This window comes from Corticium candelabrum, chromosome 2 (genome assembly GCF_963422355.1).
Source record: "Corticium candelabrum chromosome 2, ooCorCand1.1, whole genome shotgun sequence".
In the NCBI taxonomy this organism is placed as follows: domain Eukaryota; kingdom Metazoa; phylum Porifera; class Homoscleromorpha; order Homosclerophorida; family Plakinidae; genus Corticium; species Corticium candelabrum.
The window spans coordinates 931,422-951,321 of NC_085086.1; the positions used below are offsets into that span (position 1 = coordinate 931,422).

General features: G+C 42.2%; 1 protein-coding gene and 1 long non-coding RNA gene across 2 annotated transcripts in view; one reads left to right on the forward strand and one right to left on the reverse strand.

The window, feature by feature from the left end:
* Positions 1-7,918, forward strand: part of LOC134198467 (uncharacterized) — a 42,847-nt gene extending 34,929 nt beyond the window's left edge. Inside the window, exons 43-59 of the mRNA XM_062667876.1 lie at positions 139-245; positions 308-364; positions 479-553; positions 621-777; positions 1,086-1,379; positions 1,579-1,671; positions 2,475-2,618; positions 2,708-2,836; positions 2,896-3,024; positions 3,156-3,281; positions 3,571-3,699; positions 3,760-3,882; positions 5,070-5,170; positions 5,252-5,278; positions 5,342-5,359; positions 5,756-5,890; positions 7,473-7,918. Of these exons, the coding sequence (XP_062523860.1) occupies positions 139-245; positions 308-364; positions 479-553; positions 621-777; positions 1,086-1,379; positions 1,579-1,671; positions 2,475-2,618; positions 2,708-2,836; positions 2,896-3,024; positions 3,156-3,281; positions 3,571-3,699; positions 3,760-3,882; positions 5,070-5,170; positions 5,252-5,278; positions 5,342-5,359; positions 5,756-5,890; positions 7,473-7,673 (2,045 nt within the window). The 3' untranslated portion in view covers positions 7,674-7,918. The remainder of the gene's footprint in view (positions 1-138; positions 246-307; positions 365-478; positions 554-620; positions 778-1,085; positions 1,380-1,578; positions 1,672-2,474; positions 2,619-2,707; positions 2,837-2,895; positions 3,025-3,155; positions 3,282-3,570; positions 3,700-3,759; positions 3,883-5,069; positions 5,171-5,251; positions 5,279-5,341; positions 5,360-5,755; positions 5,891-7,472) is intronic.
* Positions 7,919-10,679: 2,761 nt separating this feature from the next.
* LOC134197872 (uncharacterized) lies at positions 10,680-11,161 on the reverse strand. The gene is made up of 3 exons (XR_009972707.1): positions 11,138-11,161; positions 10,828-11,057; positions 10,680-10,762 (listed from the first exon to the last, which is right to left on the reverse strand). It is a non-coding gene; the product is annotated as an uncharacterized LOC134197872 (long non-coding RNA).
* Between the last annotated feature and the right edge of the window lie 8,739 nt (positions 11,162-19,900).

Sequence of the window (19,900 nt, forward strand, 5' to 3'; positions counted from 1 at the left end):
ACACACGTGCACACGTATGGCAAGTCACTCAAAGTGACGGATAAATCAACTGGCAGGCAGCGTTAGTTCAAATTTATCTTATGAATATCAAAATTTATTTTGTGTTTTAGTTGTGTTGATGTTGTGTGTCTCTTGCAGCTTGTTCGCAAGGAAAATGGGGTGCCAACTGTCTCCAACAGTGTGACTGTGCTCATGGCAAGTGTGATGCTGCCGATGGCACTTGCATATGTGAATCTGGATACAAAGTTTGTGATGAGAATACGTGATGTGATTTGGGGCTTGGTTGTTTACATGACGCTGTGTGAAGGGAAGTAGATGTGCTACATCATGTGTTTCTGGAACGTTTGGTGCGGATTGTCTTAAGGTGAGATGAGAAATCTGTGATATCACAATGTACATTTGAGGCATGAATGTCTTCATTTCTGCATGCAGTTGTCTTATTTAATACTGTGTTTGAAACGGTTTCTCTTCGTTTTAGCCATGCAACTGTGCTACTAATGTGACTGCGTCTCAAATATGTGACGGAAAGACTGGCCAATGTTTATGCAAATCGGTATCTAAAGTTCAATGAAGTCAATGCTCTTTGGCTGTGGATTTATTGCTTTCTTGTTTTTCCACAGAACTACTATGGAGTCCAGTGCACCAGCAAGTGTCCTCCAGAGAAATGGGGACCAAATTGTGTGAACAACTGTCCATGTGTTAACTCGGGTACTTGTGATGAGAATGATGGAAGTTGTCAGTGCACTTCAGGATACATTGGCAAGTTGTGTGACAGACGTAAGCAACGTGAATCTTTAGTGTGTGTGTGTGTGTGTGTGTGTGTGTGTGTGTGTGTGTGTGTGTGTGTGTGTCTGTGTGTGTGTCTGTGTGTGTCTGTGTCTGTCTGTCTGACTGTCTGTCTGTCTGTCTATTTGTCTGGCCGACTGTCTGTCTGTCTGTCTGTCTGTGTGCGAGGGCGCGTCCATGTGTGTGCGTGTGTGCGTGCGTGTGTGTGTGCGAGTGTGCGTACGTGTATGGGCGAATGTGCGTACGTGCGTGTGTGTGCTGATTGTGCTGTTACTTAATGCAATGTTCTTACATTACAGTCTGTGTCAATGGAAAATGGGGTCCCGGTTGTCAGTACTCGTGTACGTGCCACTCAGTCAACGGCCTCTGCAGTCAGATTGATGGATCGTGCCAGTGCAAGGCCGGTTTTCATGGCCATGATTGTGACATCCCGTGCCCCGTTGGAACATTTGGCGTCGATTGTAAACAAGGATGCACATGCTTCAATGGAGGTTGTGACTCTGTGACTGGTCAATGTCAATGTGATCGAGGATGGACGGGAACTAACTGTGATCAACCGTGTGACAGTGGAACGTATGGCATCGGATGTTCATGTAGGTGATGTTTATCTGGATTGTTCTTTCTCTTTAAAAGATGTGCATCTCTTTATACACATTACTGTATTGAATGGATTCATCTCAAAGTAGTTTTGTTGTATTGGAGGGGTGTATCTCTCTATTCTTTGTATTGAGTGATGCATTGCACAGGAGATTGTTCTAAGTATCTTTGGTCATATTTGTTGCTTTGTCCTAGCGCAATGTCAGTGTGATCCTACAGCAACATGCAATCCTATTGATGGCTCCTGCACTTGTGCTGCTGGAATGCAAGGGAAATATTGCAATCACCGTACGTGTTATTATTAATAATGTACTTACTGTCATTGTTTTGGTTTATTAAGGGTGAAATTCGGACAGACGTAGGCAGACAGATTGGCAGGCTGACGGTGGTTGGGTCTGAGCACTGGCGGATGAACTGACGATTGGGACTTGGTCATACACACACACACACACACACACACACACACACACACACACACACACACACACACACACACACACACACACACACACACACACACACACACACACACACACACACACACACACATCACAGTCACACATGCGCACTCACACACACAGTCACACACGCGCACTCACACACTGTCACACACACACTCACACACACAGTGCCACCACACACGCACGCACACACACACACACACACACACACACACACACACACACACACACACACACGGTGTCACTCACTTACACACAGTGTCACGCACAGACACACGCACAAACACGCACACGCACACACACACTCACAGTGTCACTCACTTACACACAGTGTCACATACACACACACACACACACACACACACACACACACACACACACACACACACACGCACACACACACTTACAGTGTCACTCACTTACACACAGTGTCACATACACACACACGCGCGCGCGCGCGCGCACGCACCCACACATGCAGAGTCACACAAGCGCATTCACACACACTGTCACTCACTCACACGCGCGCGCACGGATACACGCACACACGCTATTGGTTTACAACAAAAATTTTATCAAATGTAAGACTACCGCATGTATTTTAATAATGACAAATTGTTTGTATTTCAGAATGTCATGGGTTTTACGATCACGGCTGTCTTGCTCGTTGCCCACCATGTGAGAGTGGGAATGTTATCGTTCCGAAAGATTGCCACCCAGAAACTGGAGAATGTCAGTGCAAGACGGGATGGACAGGCGTTCTTTGCCAAGACTGTAAGTCGTCTCTCTTGTCTTATCTGTACATTCAGTGTTTGTGTGTTTATCGGTTTGTGTGGATGATTTACATATGCTGATGACTTTAGCTTGCAGAGTTGGCTATTGGGGAGATGGATGTCAGAATCAATGTCTTTGCAAGTCTGGTGGCATCTGTGACCACGTCACTGGCAACTGCTCGTGCCCAGCGGGATTGACAGGAGCTCTTTGTGAACTCCGTGAGATATCAGCATGTATCTTGTTGTGTGTGTTGACGTAGTAAATCCGCTGTCTACAGCTTGTCCGGAAGGTTGGTATGGCGAGAACTGTCAGTTTCAGTGTCAGTGTGCACATCGTCAGGAGTGTGACGTGAAAACTGGGCAGTGTACTTGTCAAACTGGATATCAAGGCGTTCTCTGCAGTGAAGGTATGCCAGAGCGTGCTTACACACACGCAAACATACACACACACGCGCGCGCGCGCACACACACACACGCACACAACACAACACAAACACAAACACATTTTGAATTGACTGGCACTTTTGAATTGCTTTAGCTTGTGCTTCTGACAAGTGGGGTCAAAGCTGCATAAATGATTGTGATTGTAAGTTTGGCGAATGTAATTCTATTACTGGCTTTTGCTCTTGCGATGATGGATACCAGGGACTCAGCTGTGATACGCGTAAGTGTTTTATGATCGTGTGCGGAGTTCCTTATATGTTTGGTTGGTCAGTATTACTGCTTGACTGATAAATCTAGTCATTTAATGAGCAACTAACAAAACTGTTGTTCTTGTCTATAGATACCAGCTACAAATGGTAATAGATCTCTCTGTTATTTGTCTGTTTGTCAGTCTGTCTGTCTTTCCTTCTTTCTAGCAATTGGTTATCTGGTGGTTTTTATCTGTGTATGTGTTGTGTGTCTTTATGTTATTTCTAGCTGCTTAGTAGTACTAATTTTTCTCTATTTAGCTTGTAACCAGACTACATGGGGACCAAACTGCATCAACTTTTGCGATTGCGAAAACGAACTGTCTTGTCATCCGACTGATGGACTGTGTGTGTGCCCTCGAGGATTCACCGGAGATAGCTGCGAAAACTGTGCGGTATTCTTAGCGTTTGTTTGGGATGTGTGATTGATTGGGTTTGATTGCTTGTCAGCTTGCGAACTTGGATTTTACGGTTTTCGCTGCGAGTCAAAGTGCGAGTGTGTGAATGGTGACTGTGATCACGTGAGTGGATCCTGCAACTGCACGCTTGGCTACACTGGAGAAAAGTGTGAATGTAAGGTTTGAATGAGGGTTGACGCGACAGACAGACAGACAGCCAGACTGACAGCAAGACTGACGAACAGACAGACAGATATACGGGCAGACAGATATACGGGCAGACAGATATACGGGCAGACAGACAGACAGACAGATAGACAGACAGGCAGGTTCATTTATTATCATCAAAACTCTACGTATGTACAGGAAACTTTCAAATATCTACCAGTCCTTCATAACTAAGCAAATTATAACACATTAATGGACTTGGCCTACAGACAGGTAGACACAGACAGACAGACAGACAGACAGACAGACAGACAGACTAACAGACAGACAGACATTCAATCATACTTGAACTTTTAGTCTTCTGTGCGTAGAAGTTTGATTCTAATAAATGACAGACAGACAGACAGACAGACAGAACGACAGACAGGCAGACAGACAGATACTTTTACTCTTATATAGACTCTACATGTACATTGGCTTGGAATTTGTGAAAGCAAACCAGTCTTCGCAATCAACAGAGTCATAGATTAACTAATGGACTTGGCCTTGAATGTCAAAGACACACAGACAGACAGACAGACAGACAGACAGACAGGTAGATTCATTTATTATCATCAAAACTCTACGTATGTACAGGAAACTTTCAAATATCTACCAGTCCTTCATAACTAAGCAAATTATAACACATTAATGGACTTGGCCTACAACATTGCAGTCAAACATTATGCCACTGTCATTTGTACTGCATGAAAATCTCGACAGCTTCCTCGACAGACAGGCAGACACACAGACAGACAGACAAACAGACAGACAGAGACAGACGACTCTTGTAAGATGGACAGATATAGATACTCAGGTATACACGTAGTCAGGACAGACTCCTCAAGTTCTTACAACATTTGAAGACATCCGTGTACGATACGACAACTGATAGATAGCGAGGCAAAGAAAAGAAAGGGTGACGGGCAAATAAACACAACCATACACACGGAGGGTCAATCAGTAAATAGCAATTGATAAACTGTACTTTTATGCACTTGTACATGCTTACATAAAACAATCAATTCAGTAGTATAACTCAGCAGTTCGTACAGATGAGTTGCTGATCTCGATCTCGTAGGCTAGACGATGCACTCAAATCGAGAACTTTACTCTCGTGTTTAGTTGTATTAGCGAATCGTATTTTGTCTGCAGCAAACTGTACTGACAACACTTACGGCTACCAATGCTCGATGACGTGCGATTGTGGTGAAGGTGAAGGGTGCGATCCGAAAACGGGATGTTATGTGCTGTCGGTAAGACTTGATCCTTCTCTCATTGAACACCTAAATTCACTTTTGGTTTGTTTGTTTGTTTTTCGTTTGTTTGTCTTTTAGGTTACCAATGACGATCAAGCTGTGAAGGTATAATGTTTTTTGTGCGCATTAGTGATGGTATTTTTGGTGACTGTGTTTGATTGTTTGCAGGCTGATGATGGTGGATTGGTAAGGATAATGAATGTTATATGTTGGTTAGAATCAATCTCACATACGATAACGCCGGGCACAAGGATTACCTATGCGTGGGACACTGTAGGGACTTAGATGGAATTAGCAGAAACGAGGGGGAACGAGAGGTGGATGGAGGGATGCGAAAGAGTAGAGGATGAAGGGATTTGCCTGTGGATGAAGGTGCAAGGTTGGAGGGAGGAATAATAAAACTCGCGTTAAGATATTGCTTGAAGGTCAGTTAGGAAGGTAGGTGCATCAAGGGTGGACTAAAGTGAGAGGGATGAGATGGAATGAAACAAAGGACGAGGAAATGGATCAAAGGAATTCATAGGACTTAACTATGTGGTGGTGTTATCAATGCAAGGTGTTGTATCTGTCTTTGTTGTATAGGCTACCAGTGAAATCGTTACTATCGTTGTTTCCGTGGTTGGTGGAGCTGTACTTGTAGTGGTGATGGTCCTCGTCATACTTTATTGTAAGAACAGAGGAGATGTTAACAAGGCACTGGCGGCGGCTTACTCAGCGGTATGAAAGAGAAAGAATGATTTATGAAATGAATGAGAGATAATGTACTAACGAGAATGACTGGCATGCTGACTAGGCAACGAACAACTACAGAAAGGTTGACGGATAGACAGCGTGACAGGCAGGCAGGAGGACAAAGATCGTGCGGACGGACAGACGGACGGAATGATGGACAGATAGATGACAGAGTGAAACAGAAGACCTGCACATACAAGTACAGACAGACAGATAGACGGACGGACGGACAGACAGAAAGACAGACTGACTGACAGTGAGGCAGAAGGACAGACAACTAACAGACGATAGACATACAAACGACAGACATACAGACAAGAGCCGGACCTCACAGACAGAAGGCAGACTGATGCAGCTTTTCAGTCATTGGCTGGCTGATTGTAATTAGCTTGCCTGTGAATAGTGTATGTCGTTTTTATGTATTATAGTTGTTATTAGAAAATATGTATACTTATTGACAGACAGACAGTGAGACAGGCGGGAGGAAAATGGGATTGAAGGGCAGACAGACAGACAAACAGACAGACAGACGGACGGACGGACGGACGGACGGACGGACAGACAGACAATATTCTATTCTGTGTATGTCTCAGTAGATGGACATTTAGCTTAGCAGTTTTTCCTATAGTGTTCTTGTAACATTTTGCTTTGTGTCCAATAGGGAAAACAGACAGACAGACGCCCTATTGGCGTGGGTAGTATTTAGTTACTTTGCTTAGACGGACGGACGGACGGGCAGACGGACAGATAGACAGGCAGAGAGACAGACAGGCTGACAGGCTGACAGGCTGACAGGCAAGAGGAAAGTAGGATTGAAGGGCGGACAGACAGACAGACAGACGTATGATCAGCCAGGCCGTTTATGTACAGACAGAGACAGACAGACGGACGGACAGACAGACAGACAGACAGACAATATTCTATTTGTTCTATTCTGTGTATGTCTCAGTAGATGGACATTTAGCTTAGCAGTTTTGCCTATAGTGTTCTTGTAAAATTTTGCTTTGTGTTCAATAGGGAAAACAGACAGACAGACGCCCTATTGGCGTGGGTAGTATTTAGTTACTTTGCTTAGACGGACGGACGGACGGGCAGGCGGACGGGCGGACGGACGGACAGACAGACAGACAGACAGACAGACAGACAGACAGTGTGACAGGCAGGAGGAAAGCAGGATTGAAAGGCGGACAGACAGACAGACAGACAGACAAACAGACAAACAGACAGACAGTCGTTTGATCAGTCAGACCGTTTATGTAAAGACAGAGAAAGACAGACGGACGGACAGACAGGCAGACAAACAGACAGACGGACGGACGGACAGACAGACAGACAGACAGACAGACAAGCTGGTAGACGGACGTAAATTAAAGTAAGAGGTCGAGCAAGCACGCATGCAGTAGAGCAGCCAGCCAGCCAGCAGGCTAAAGTGTCAACCGCAAAGAAAGAAAGCATACACTATGCAACCACCTAGACGACTTCCTGCACGTACAGACGTGAAACTTGACAACACACGGCTAGCATTCTGCTTGCTTGTAGAACTTATCTTTCTTCGTTTGTCTTTTAGCAAGCAAGTGACGTCTCATTTGGTCCCATGGACACCGTACAGAGGGAAGTCGGCGTGCGTGATGGATTCGACAATCCGATGTATGACAATTTCAAGAACGACATGTACAACGATCCCGTACAAGAGAATCCAACTTACGCCGTGGAAGGAGACGGAATGGAAGAGGCAATCGTTGCCGACGCTGCCGATGACTACGAGTGATGCCTATAGACTGTCGTGTAGGCATATTTGGTGTGTCTCTCACTGTGTTTGCGGAGCAGTTTTGTGACGTTTGATGTTTAGTGGTTGATACGCTTGATGTCGATTATTTTATTGGTGTTAGCATCGGTTTTTATGAAGTTGCGCGTGAATTTCAGTATTTGTTGAAGTTGAACTTTTAGGAGCTGAGAGCTCCGGCTTGTTGTGCTGCTGTCAATACAGTATACTCGAGCTATTCTACCAGTGGAGTGTTTGTATGGTGTCTAATGAGCGTACGCTGGGCTGGTAAGCAAGTCTAGTTAGCCGGCTGCGCATGCGGAGTTTATTCATTCTTTGCTTTTCGTCGCCTATTCTCCCAATGCCTTTCCCGTTCAGGGAACCGACATAATTAACATTCGTGCCTTTTTAGCTACCGAACAAGCGGTGCATGGCTTTCGTAAATGCAGAGAACCATGCATGCTGTTGCTCAGTCCATTGGCGAATCCAGCCTAGTGCCTGTGGTGCATACGAAGTCTGTAGGTACACCTTTTTTAGGTCGCTAGTAAGAACAGGAAAGCAGAAGCTGTTAGTGCTGATAGTCCATCAATTCCGCGATGTTCTGGACGGCACAGGAAGAGAGAGAGAATCTAATCCAACTGCCTGACGAGTCAATGGAGTAAATATACAATCACAATCTTTTTCTTAGATGTACAATCGTTTGAGTCAGCTAGAGGAATGTTACCGCTTCAGCAGGGATTACCAACGTAATGCCTAAAGTATGTTTGCCTTGGTTCCAAGTGTCGTGGTATAGAAGTTTGGCAGTGTGAACCAGCTGAAGCACTAATCTCGCGTATATGCGAAGAGGGTCTGGTTACGAAAGACTACTGCAGCCTTAATATCATGACCAACTCTCACCATATAACCAAGAGCTAGATATGGGACTGCTCTGCAAAATGGGTCAAACATGAGCCCTAGCTGTATGGCTGGTTTGAGTTAAAATAACCGACGCAAGCCCAATCCAGCGTATCGCCAACGTAACTTTACGGTAAACATGCTAGTACCAGACGTGACTAGCGTCAAGAATTTGTACTAGACCCTAGTTCAAGTATTCCATACGGTCAACGTAAACGTAAACCGGAAACGTTGCGGTTTGTTTAGCTATCCATTGGCGGATCTAGAGGGGGTTCTGGGGGTTACGTGGAACCCCTTAAATTTTATGTGACGTCATCACGCGGCGATGACCGCGTACCCGCAGTCGGACAGCACGAGTGAGTCGTACGGTACTCCTACTCTTTTGTAGCCTACTAGGCGTGAACATCGGACACAATGCGCCAATTCAGCACATGGAAGAGTGTGCTGAACGGCTTCACATCGTCAGTTGACATCTTTGTTTGGCTGCCCTAGAAAATCGTCGATTGAAAGAAGCTAGCCCTTTCAGACTTCAAGTTACGAACACATTGAAAAAACCTTGCGAAGGCTTCTTTTTGTAAAATCAAGGCATTTCAGGCTTGCAGCCAAAAAAAAGTGTGGCGGATACGTCTTTGTGTGAGCCGCCAACACATCTTCCGGGATGTGAAGATTGAAAGGGTTAGTTGAAATCAAACTGTGGCTATTTGGCCCAGCTCGAACACCATCACTTCGTTACTTCCTTGCAATAATAATGTTTCCAAGTAGTTATTTTTCATCTCATGAAATATATTTGATGGTCACAACATCACAATTATATGAAACCCTAAATGTCGATCTATAGAAGCTTTTTTCGAAAGAAAAGAAAGAGCGGTAACATTTGCCAGTCTAGCGAAGGACATGATGGCTTATAAAATCAGTTCAAATTGTCCGGTACTGTAGATTCATTAATTAACGCATACTTCCATTCTATGCTATAGTTGATTAAATAGCTAATTTATATCTGGAGGCGTGGCTGATCCTTAACCTTTGTGACGTCACGGAATCCCCATCCGAAAATCCTGTATCCGCTCCTGCTATCGATCGGCTTTCGCGCTTTCACTCACGTGGTGTACTTGTCTGACATGGACGACGAATCTCAACAGGACATCTTGGTAAAGATGCTTCACGTGCGCCAGGACGCCAGACACTTTTCGCAGCTGAGAAGACGTTGCTTGGTTGCGGTCAGACATGGTACTGTTACACGGTAGGCTGACGGTCGGCTTGCTGTAAACCAGACTTGGGAGACGTGATCGCGCATGCGCAGTATGTAATTTTAAGGCTAACAATGACGCTGTTGTGGAAACACTCACTGCCAGAGTTATTGGTGGAAAATAAGAAAGGAATGGATGACTTTCGTAGAATGACAGCCGGGGACCCCATTAGAGAGGGACCGGGGATGATCACGATCGAGTGCACCACAGTCTCGTAACTACCTTTTTGACTCGTACGTATACAACAACTTTCAACACCCGGCAAGAACAAACTAACATTTTGTCGGGCTACTTCATTGCACAAGCGCGATCTCTTTCAATCTCTATTGAGTGTTCCTAGTAAAAAACACCTCTTCTCACACTCTCTACTCTGCCGTTTTCTTCTGCTTCTTCTTAAAGGACTCTTCTAGAAAAGCCAGACGAGATAGAGAAATGCGTCCGTAATCTTGCGTAGCCATTTTTATTTTTGCGTACTAGGGTCTGGCTACGCGAGACTGTAAAATCCAAACAAATTTCTTGCTGTAAGATGGCAAGCAATACTAAGTTTAGGTAAGACAAGTCTTATTGTTAATATTCACACACGTTACATAACGAGACCGCATACTGAACAAACATCTCTTTTTAAACTGCTGACAACAAGTTAAGACAGACTCTAGTCTCGGTGATTCTATCCTTTCTACAAATACAGTTTTTGCGAAAGCACCAGTAGATCTAACATCATTTACAAAGTGGCTAGCCACAGCTAATTTCTAAACTGTTGCACTCCTGCAAATCCTTACGACACTATGCTACTACAGATATCTCTATTGTTTGCTACCGTTTCAGACCAACATCCCACTAATCTTCTTCCCTGTCACACTTTGCTTTCCGGACAACAATTGCAAAGTCAGCCAGCATAGAATCTGCTACTGCTTTGACTTCGAATATTGTGCAACGAGTAATCTGCGCTATTTTCTATTATATAGAGTCAACTTAGTATTACACAACATAATTATTAGTTGGATTAGTAATATTTTTACCTTTCGTATTTGTTCGAGTTTTTCTTTCATCATCTTTTTTTCAGACTCTTCTTCATCCATTTCCTGACACACAACTTCTAGTTTGTCTATGACCATGTTGACAAACTCGGTAAAAGTGTGTCCAGTGCGATATTTTAGTTGTCGGTTTGAAGCTTCTAAGATAGTTTTAATAGTTTGTGCGTTATCGATAACAAGCTTTCTTCTAGATAACTTTCTCTCTTTTTCTAAATCTAGAAATAAACAGTCATAAATATTATGCTAAATTGTATTGTCTGCAAGACGACAAGCAGTGCTGTACGTATCAACTAACTGGTTTGAACTTTATTCACGGCTTTTTCAGCTGCAATGGGAGCTGAAGAAATACATAGAAACATTCCTGACAACCATGCAACGAGGTAGACACATATCACAGTTAGACCTGAAAGGTTGTTTTGAAAGAGAGCTTCTTCTTTCTCGTTGACGGTAAGGACGGTATTTGAGCCTAAACGTGACACTGTTGTGAGTTAGTAAACGAAAAATCATATTAATAACTAAAATATATTTAAATAATATTTAAATATTTATTCACACCGTATTGCCCGCCTAAAAATGACGTTTTTGTGACGTTTATTAAACATTATTATGATGGGTGTGTTGCATAAAGAGTCACACTCAACAAACCGTGAAATGTCTTGTTTTCTGAATATAAATGATCGAACCGCAATTTAACATTGTGAGCCAACATTTTAGCTTTTTCTTTTAATTTCATTGCCATTTCTATTTCATGTTGTTTCTCTCTCCACTCTTGCTCGTACTCTTTTACTGATGTATGCCAGTCGTCATACACATTTAGCAGCAATTCCGGAATCCTCTTCAAGTATTGATAAAGTTTCTTGAAATGACGGCAGAAATCTGACTTGTCATTTATAATAGCTGGCAATTAATAAAGAATGTGATCATAAATCATCAAAAAAGTATTTTGAAATATAAGGATATAGTACTGTACCTTGACTGGACAACAGCATCTCAGATGGAATCTCAACGTCTTTAACAATACGCTTTGTTCTATCGTACATTGTAGCTCTGCTCAGACGCAACAACTGGACTTCATACTTAAATTCTGATCGATGGAATGGGAAGTCGTGGCGACTTTTTAAATCCGACCAATCCTCGTTGGTTACGCTCTCTACATCTCGCTTTCTCCTTCCAGTTACCATTATAAGAGGGACAAAGATTATTTCACTTAACTCCAGAGCCATCGCCTTAACATCTTTAAGATTAAAGTTTAGTTTGTTAGTGTACGATTTTCCTTGAAAAGTATACTGTAGCTCTCCATTAAAACGGCCATTTGCGAAAGCACTGATTTCGACATCAAAACTTAAATGTCGAATGACTAAATCTTTTTTAAGAAAAGCTAAATTGGAAGGCTGAAGAAGTTGGTTGACGGTCGCAAGAGCGTCTCTTAGTGCGGCTTCAGCCTCTGCCAACGTGTGATGTCTGATTCCTACCTCCTGTTTAGCTGCCCACAAAGTTCCGTAAGCTATTTTTCTCGCTGCTTGGCAATTGTCGTTCTGCGCTACACATATGCTATCGACCACCGTCCAACAACATCGGCGTGGTCTCCAGCAGCTAATGCAACTTCCGCCAAAACCTTTCCAACAGCAAGAGTCCCACTTTGAACAACCAACACACACTAAAATGCAACAGAAAAATTCAAGATTAATATATTAATAAGAGCATAAAGCGCCAAATTTCAATTGGTTTAACTGATTATTTAAATTATATAATTGATATATTTTTATGCACAATCTAAATTTTAGTTCAAAGGCGATAAATAATCATTACCGTGTTTGTTTTCACTAACAAATAAACTGACCAAAAACAAACATTGTAATATCTTAAGATTTTGGTCACTTTAATTAATGCAATTACATGTGGTCTTTTTGTGTAGCGTGTCAAGCTTGTTTATTGAATACAATACCTTGGTTACATTTTTCTATAGAGCAAATACTAGCCACGATTTTGTCAGTGATAGTTGAATTGTAGTCGACCATGTTATTGTTAACTTCATCTATTGCATCATTCAACATTGCGTTCATTCCTAGAGATATCTCTCTAATAACATCCACTGACTCTTCCAACAATTTTGCCATCCCTGCTGTAGATACATCGCAAGAAACTCTATATGAAGCATGTTCGATGGAGCCATAAGGTGCAGATATCTTTAGAGTCGTTTCAAACCAGAACCATTTGCCAGTGGCAAAGAAGATGTATTGCTTGTCTGTAATTTGAAGATAAACTTCGCCTTCAATGTTGAAGCCTCCACTATTCAACTTAAAGTATCCTGTCCCCGTTACATTGACAAAAGGAATAGGTAGCATTTTAATATCAGCAACTAGCTTAGGGCCTTCCGATGAATCAGTATGTGAAGCAGTTACGTTCATGAGACCACCAACGACAGCGAGTGACGGCAGTCTTACATCGATCTTAATTGCTTTCGAAAGAATAGTGATGAAAGCTGAAAGGTTGAATCCCATAGTAGTTAGAGTGCCATTGAGTTTGAAGCCTTTGTGAATGACGATTCCGGGCAGCTCGATGTCAACGAATGCAAACGACGTTTCAAGTCCGTGAGGTAAAGAAGAATCTTGCAGAATTGGGGGAAGAGGCACATCAAAGTCAAAAGCGTCGAGAATGTTTCTAATTGTAGCATGATCGATAAATCCATGGAAGTAGTTACGTCTAACCATTTTTGGCTCTATTCCCACATACACTTTTGCAATGAGTTCTCTCCCGGAGTCCAGGCGGCCAATGCGCATTTCTCCACTGATCTGGATACCAGGCGTCTCTATCGGCAACATTAAGGATAAAATCGCATTTCCAAACGCAAGATAGTTGATTCTAAATGCGCGCTTCCAAACTCCTTCCATCGCCATATACAACTCGAGTCCTTGCCTTCCGTTGCGGATAGCACCGGTGAAGGTCAACGGTGGATTGTTGAGAGATAAACTGGCTTTGATGTCAACGTAAGTTTTTATGCCACGAGCAAACTCCAGACCGCATTGCTTCAAAGTCAATCCATCTATTAATTTAATGTCGCTCAAAGCCGCAATCAGTGAGAATTGCTTGGGAGAACTAATGGTGGCTGTAAGAGGCAGTAATGCATCTTTTCCAACCGTTTCCTTAGCAAACGTGCAGATCTTTTCGCCCCCACACGATTCTGGAAACGGAAGTTCAGCCGTTAGAGACACACCACGATGAATGGAAAGTCTGCTGAGAGTTGCTCCATCAAAAATGAAGTCCGGAATAGTACCAGGCGATATGATTACGGCGCACTTTACGATCTCGTTCAGAAATGCTATGTCACTTACATCAACACCTGTCAACGTTTCTATTAGATTGCTAAATTTGATGTTTGAAAAATCAAATCCGGCAACAAATTTGGAAATTCCTTCATTGTGTATCACAGCTGACGTCAATTCTACAGTTGGCCAGCCACCAATTTTGGATGTTCCCGACATTCGCAAGATGAATTTTCTAACATCGAGCGGAACAGAAATATTTGGTTTTAGAATTATGAATTCTAACATTCCCGATCTGTTAAGTATATCAGATATTTCATCCGGGAGAAAGTCTGCTTTGAAATGATCTAAAATATCTGTAACGCTGATTTTCTCACTATATGCACTCACTACAAAGCGACCCAATGGAGTTTGAAGTTCAGGCTTAATCACAACGTCCGTACATGTCGATCCTATCTGCCATTTTCCACTGACCTTAATAGTCGATTTTCTTGGCTTTTTGAACGTAGCAGACATTGACAACGAAACATTCGCGATGTCTACATATCCTGGAATAAATTCGAACGATCCTGGAATTGTCATGTCGACGAAGAGAGATTTTTGCTGAATGCTGAATCCAAAACCAGACACGTGCAGATCGAGTACGTCAGATATAGCAGGAGGTAACTGCAATTCGTCTGTTGAGAAATCAGGAATTGTAATGTCCACGATTTCACGAAACGAGACAACGTTTACTGAGACGTTTGGTTGAAAGCTGATCAGTTTACCAGATACTTGCATTACATATCTCTGCAGAGCTTGTCCAGATGAAAGACGAATATCTGCCACAACTGTCACACCCTTGCGAACGACTTGTATCGTTGTCAAAAACCCATCTAATAGTATAGTGAAAGAGTTGAGTGCTACGTCGGAACTCGAAAAGAACAGCTCGACATCGTGCAACTGCACGGATCCTACAAAAGGAAGATTTGTGATGTCAACTTCAAACGCTTTCTTAGTTAGATCGGACAGTCGCAGAGATTGCAGTCGGATTGTAATGGTCACGACAGCGCGTGGTTTGTGACTGTTGAAGTAACGCGTGAGCAAGACGTAACTGTACATGTCTGATACCGATTGCCAATCAAGAATCGACGAATTTGCTGATGATAAAGCGATTGCTACTGCTTTATCTTTTACGTACCGTCCCATCAGTTTGACATCATTTAACTTCATGTCATCAAAATTATATACCGACATTTGATTCACGACTGCTTCAACGTTCAATTTGTTAAGGACTTCTCCAACGTCGATCTTGTTTGCGCCACCTCGTAATACGTATGCAAGTCCTTGCCATGTGCTACGTTCGTCGAATACAACGTTATTTTCTGCCACAGCATAAAGGAGAATGTCTATTGAATTTGATCCTATACTCCAAGTACCGCTAATAGCAAATGTTGATTCTCTAGGCTTTTTGAAAGTTGAGTTGATAAAAGGAGATGAATTCTTGATTTGTAAATATCCTGGTATGATGTCGACTGAATCTTTTATTCTTAAATAAGCAACCAGAATCTTCGTTCCAGACATAATGCTTATATCAAAACTGCTCACTTCCAACTTGCCAATGTTATCAATTCCAGGCGGTAACGACAAGCTGTCGATGGACAAATCAGGAATAATAACTTTTAGTAAGCTTTGCAGATTGAGACGCCGTCCTTCACTTATGAAGCTGAACAACTTCGGCGACAAACGAATGGTAAACGGATGACGAGTTTCATCTTTCAAGATCTTCAGATATACCTTTATAGTAAAGCTTTTTTTCCAAATAAGATCGTAATTTGCTACTCTAGTGAAATAGTTATGGATTAGGCTCATGGAAAAGTCATGCGTAGACGCGACCGTTTTAACATTTGACGCCTGCAACGGTCCAACTACTGGCACATCCAATATATTGTCGTCAGATATGTTTTTTTTGACTAAATAGGTGAGTTTGATTGAAGACATCGGAAATAAATCTCTAATAGATGATGGTCTTATCGGCTTTCCATCGAGGTCAACCGTGTACGTATAATTCACGCCCACCAACATGTCCCAATCTTTAAGAAATGCGATTGTAGAAATTCCAACAGCCAGGGATTTGCCTTTGTTGTAAACTCCCATCACTTTGACATCATGTAACTTCAATTTGTCTAATGGAACATAGAACAGATCATGGTTAGCGGTGCTAAATAGTCTGGAATCCATTTCTATAAAATCGATGCATTTTGCATAACCGTGAAACTCATTTTGATCTAATACGTAAGAATTTTCATCTATTCTAGCAGCGGAACTCATCGAAATATTTATTCTCAATGGTCCTAGCCTCAACAATCCGTTAGCTTTGAAAGCTAATTTTCTAGGTTTGCTTAACGTTGTATTGATAGAAAGTGTAAAAATCTTTAGCTCAAGACCCACAATTTTATCAACAAAAAATGTCGATTGTTCAAACGTCACACTAACGCACAACAGTTTCTCACAAATGTTAAATCCAAATCCGCTAACCGTCATATGATGGAAGTCTGCCAAAATAGACGCATTCCAAATCACCTGAAAATCGTTTGTCAAGAAATCAGGAATTGTAACTTTGATCAACTCAATCAGTTTGAGAGTACTAGATGAGATGAAACGATCAAATCTAATCATTCCTTTTGACAATCGTATGCTATAAGTCCGTGTAGAGACAAGACTCAAATCTCCCACAATCGTCACATCTTTGCGAATTTCTGTAACATCTTTGAGATTTCCGCCAATTAGTTTGTGCAAAGGATTCAGTTCAAGGTCAGCGCTTGAGTTAAAGAGTCTAATATTAGAAAGACGTACAGATCCTACAAATGGGTAACTTGAAATGTCAACATCAGATATTTTTCGAATCAAATCTGAAAGCTTCAATGCATCCAACCGCAATGCAGTCGTTAAGACCGTCCTTGCTTTCTGTCCATTGAGGTTGCTAGTGAGCACAATTTGACTGTCTGACAAGAATTGCCAACCCGAAATGGACGCATCTGCCGTTAAACAGATTACTACAGTTTCATCTTTTACATACCATCCCCTCAGTTTGATGTCATCCAATCGCATGTCGTCAAAATCAATTGTTGACATTTGATTCATAACGTATTTAACATCCATTTTAGTAAGTAAAGATGCAAAGTCAATTGTTTTGGCATACCCGCGCAGCACATATGTAAGTCCTTGCCATTTCAAACTTTTCGTCGACACAACGTTCAATTTAGACGTCGTCTCGAGGTAAACGTCTATAGAATTTGATCCTATAGTCCAAGTACCACTGATAGCAAATGTTGATTTTCTAGGTTTGTTGAAAGTTGTGTTGATTAATAGAGACGAAGTATAGATTGTTAAATATCCTGGTATAATGTCGAATGAATCTTGTATCGTTAGATTAACAAGCAGAATCTTTATTCCAGACATTATCCTTATATCAAAACTGCTCACTTCTGCAATGCCAATGTTTTCAATTTCAGGCGGTAACGACAAGCTGTCGACGGACAAATCAGGAATAGTAACTTTAAGTAAGCTTTGCAGATTGAATGACCGTCCTATAATCCTGGGCCTGACTTTAATCCAATCCGGCGACAAATGAATGAGAAACTTATGAGGAGCCTCGTCTTCCGTTAAATTGAGATCCGCCTGTACAGTCATGCCTTTACGAACGTCTGCCATTCTTGCCATAGATCCATCGAGAAGTTGAGGCGGCAGGTGCGGTGAAACGTCACCAGTTGACACGCCAAATTCAACGTTTGACGCCTGCAACGTTCCCAGAAATGGCACGTCATTTAGGTCGACTCCAATTGCAATCTTAATTAGAAGCGATAGTTTCAATGATTTAAACTGCTGCAATTCCGTAAACATTGTCTGTACTGTATGTTCTTTAATGTCACCCGTGATCAGAATATGAGTGCTCACCAATGAGTCCCAACCCTTAAGAGATGGAACTGCAGATAGTCCGAGAGCCCACGCGTTACTTTTGTTGTACATTCCAATCAATTTGACGTTAGTTAACTTCAGTTTGTCAAGACTGATAAAGGACACTTGACTCAGATGAGAATCGGCGTGAAGTGTCGATAACAAGTCTCCAATAGTGAGGATCTTCGTGTATCCCCTTACCACATATCCCTGCAAACTGTTCACAATTGATCCTGCTGCTACTCCATCTAATGCAAGAAGCGGTTCTATTGAAAACTGCACCAGGTAGGAGCCAATTGTGCATGCGCCAACGGCAGTGACTGCTGTTCTTCTCGGTTTGCTAAACGTTGTGTTGAAGTACAGTGACGTGTTGTGCATTCTAATGTACCCTGGCAATATGTCAATGGGTTCATCGAATTTCAAATTTACAGACAAGGTTTTAACGCCTGTAGTAGTACTCACGTTGAAATGAGACACTTGCAAGTGGAGGATGCTTGAGACCCCTGGAGGAAGCTGTAAATTTTGTCTATCCACGGAAATGTCAGAAAAAAATAGATAGACAAGGTTTTCAAAGTTTAAAGAACTGTGTATACCAGCAGGCTTGAAAATTAGTTTTCCGAAAGAGAAATAAGCGAAAAACAATGTAGAAGCCTCGGCTTGTTTGAAACTTAGACCAAACTGCACAGTGAGACCGTTCCTATTAGATGTAGTGTTTTTATAATCTTTATCTGACAAATCGAAGTTTATGTCAGACATACCGTCATCAGTCGATATGAAGAGTGTAGTCTTAGAGGGCTGTGTTGTTCCTAGAGCAGGTACGTCTCTTATGTCAACACCAGTCGCTTTGTATATTACGTCTGACAATTTGATCGTGTTGAACGTGAGCGCCGTTGTCACTGCTGTGTGAGTAAATTTTTTTTTGGTATATCGAGTAATCACCAATCGGGCTTCATGCAAATTTTTCCAACCATCGAGTGACGGAAACCCAGAAAAGACAAGCTCAAAATTTCCGTTTTTCTTGTAACTTCCATTCACTTGAACATATTTTAATTTCAGTTTTTCTAAGTTGGAACTGTCGATGATGGTTTCTTTAGGAATGAATGATAGTCCAAGAAAGTCCATAGAATTCTTTACCTCCAAGACGTTTGATGTTGGATTCTCCAAGTTAGCTGAACACAAAACTTCAGACCCGCTTGTAGAAAGATAAAACTCAAAATTTGTTGTTCCCACAGGCCACCTAGCCGCCATTTCGAGACTCTGAAATGTAGGAGGTTCGATGCTAAACTTGAAAGCCATACGAAGCACTAGAGTAACATCTTGCACTTCTACAAGTTCCGGAATAACAACAACCGACGCCGTGAGACGTGTACCAATGGAGACTTCCTTGATTGCAGCATTGATGGTTACGTTTTCCAAAAGTAAGTCTTGAAATGAGATGTCTGGTTCATTGCCAATAATGGAAGTAACCGTGTCAAAGGAGAAATCCGGAAACAGCTTGTGAACAAACGATTCCATTTTCTCATCCTTTTCCGTAGGAAGCGTAAAAGTGATTAGTTGGTCATTGATCTCGTCTGCTATCCAACCAGACGAAGAAAAGTTGAACGAAAGCTTGCAAAGAACGTCGTCCGCACTAGAGAATTCTTCATCCGATGGATCGTTTCTTGCAACAATATTGCCGGACGTGACAGCCTCGTAATGATAGAAAACAATGACAATTGATGCAACGCACCAAATATTTAGCATCATCCAGCCAAGCTGGTAGAACACCAACTGATCTTGGCAGCTGCAGCTTACTCTTAGGCTGTATGCGTGTGAGGAAACCGTAGTCTAGCCTTGAGGCGTTATTGCCAGTAACCACG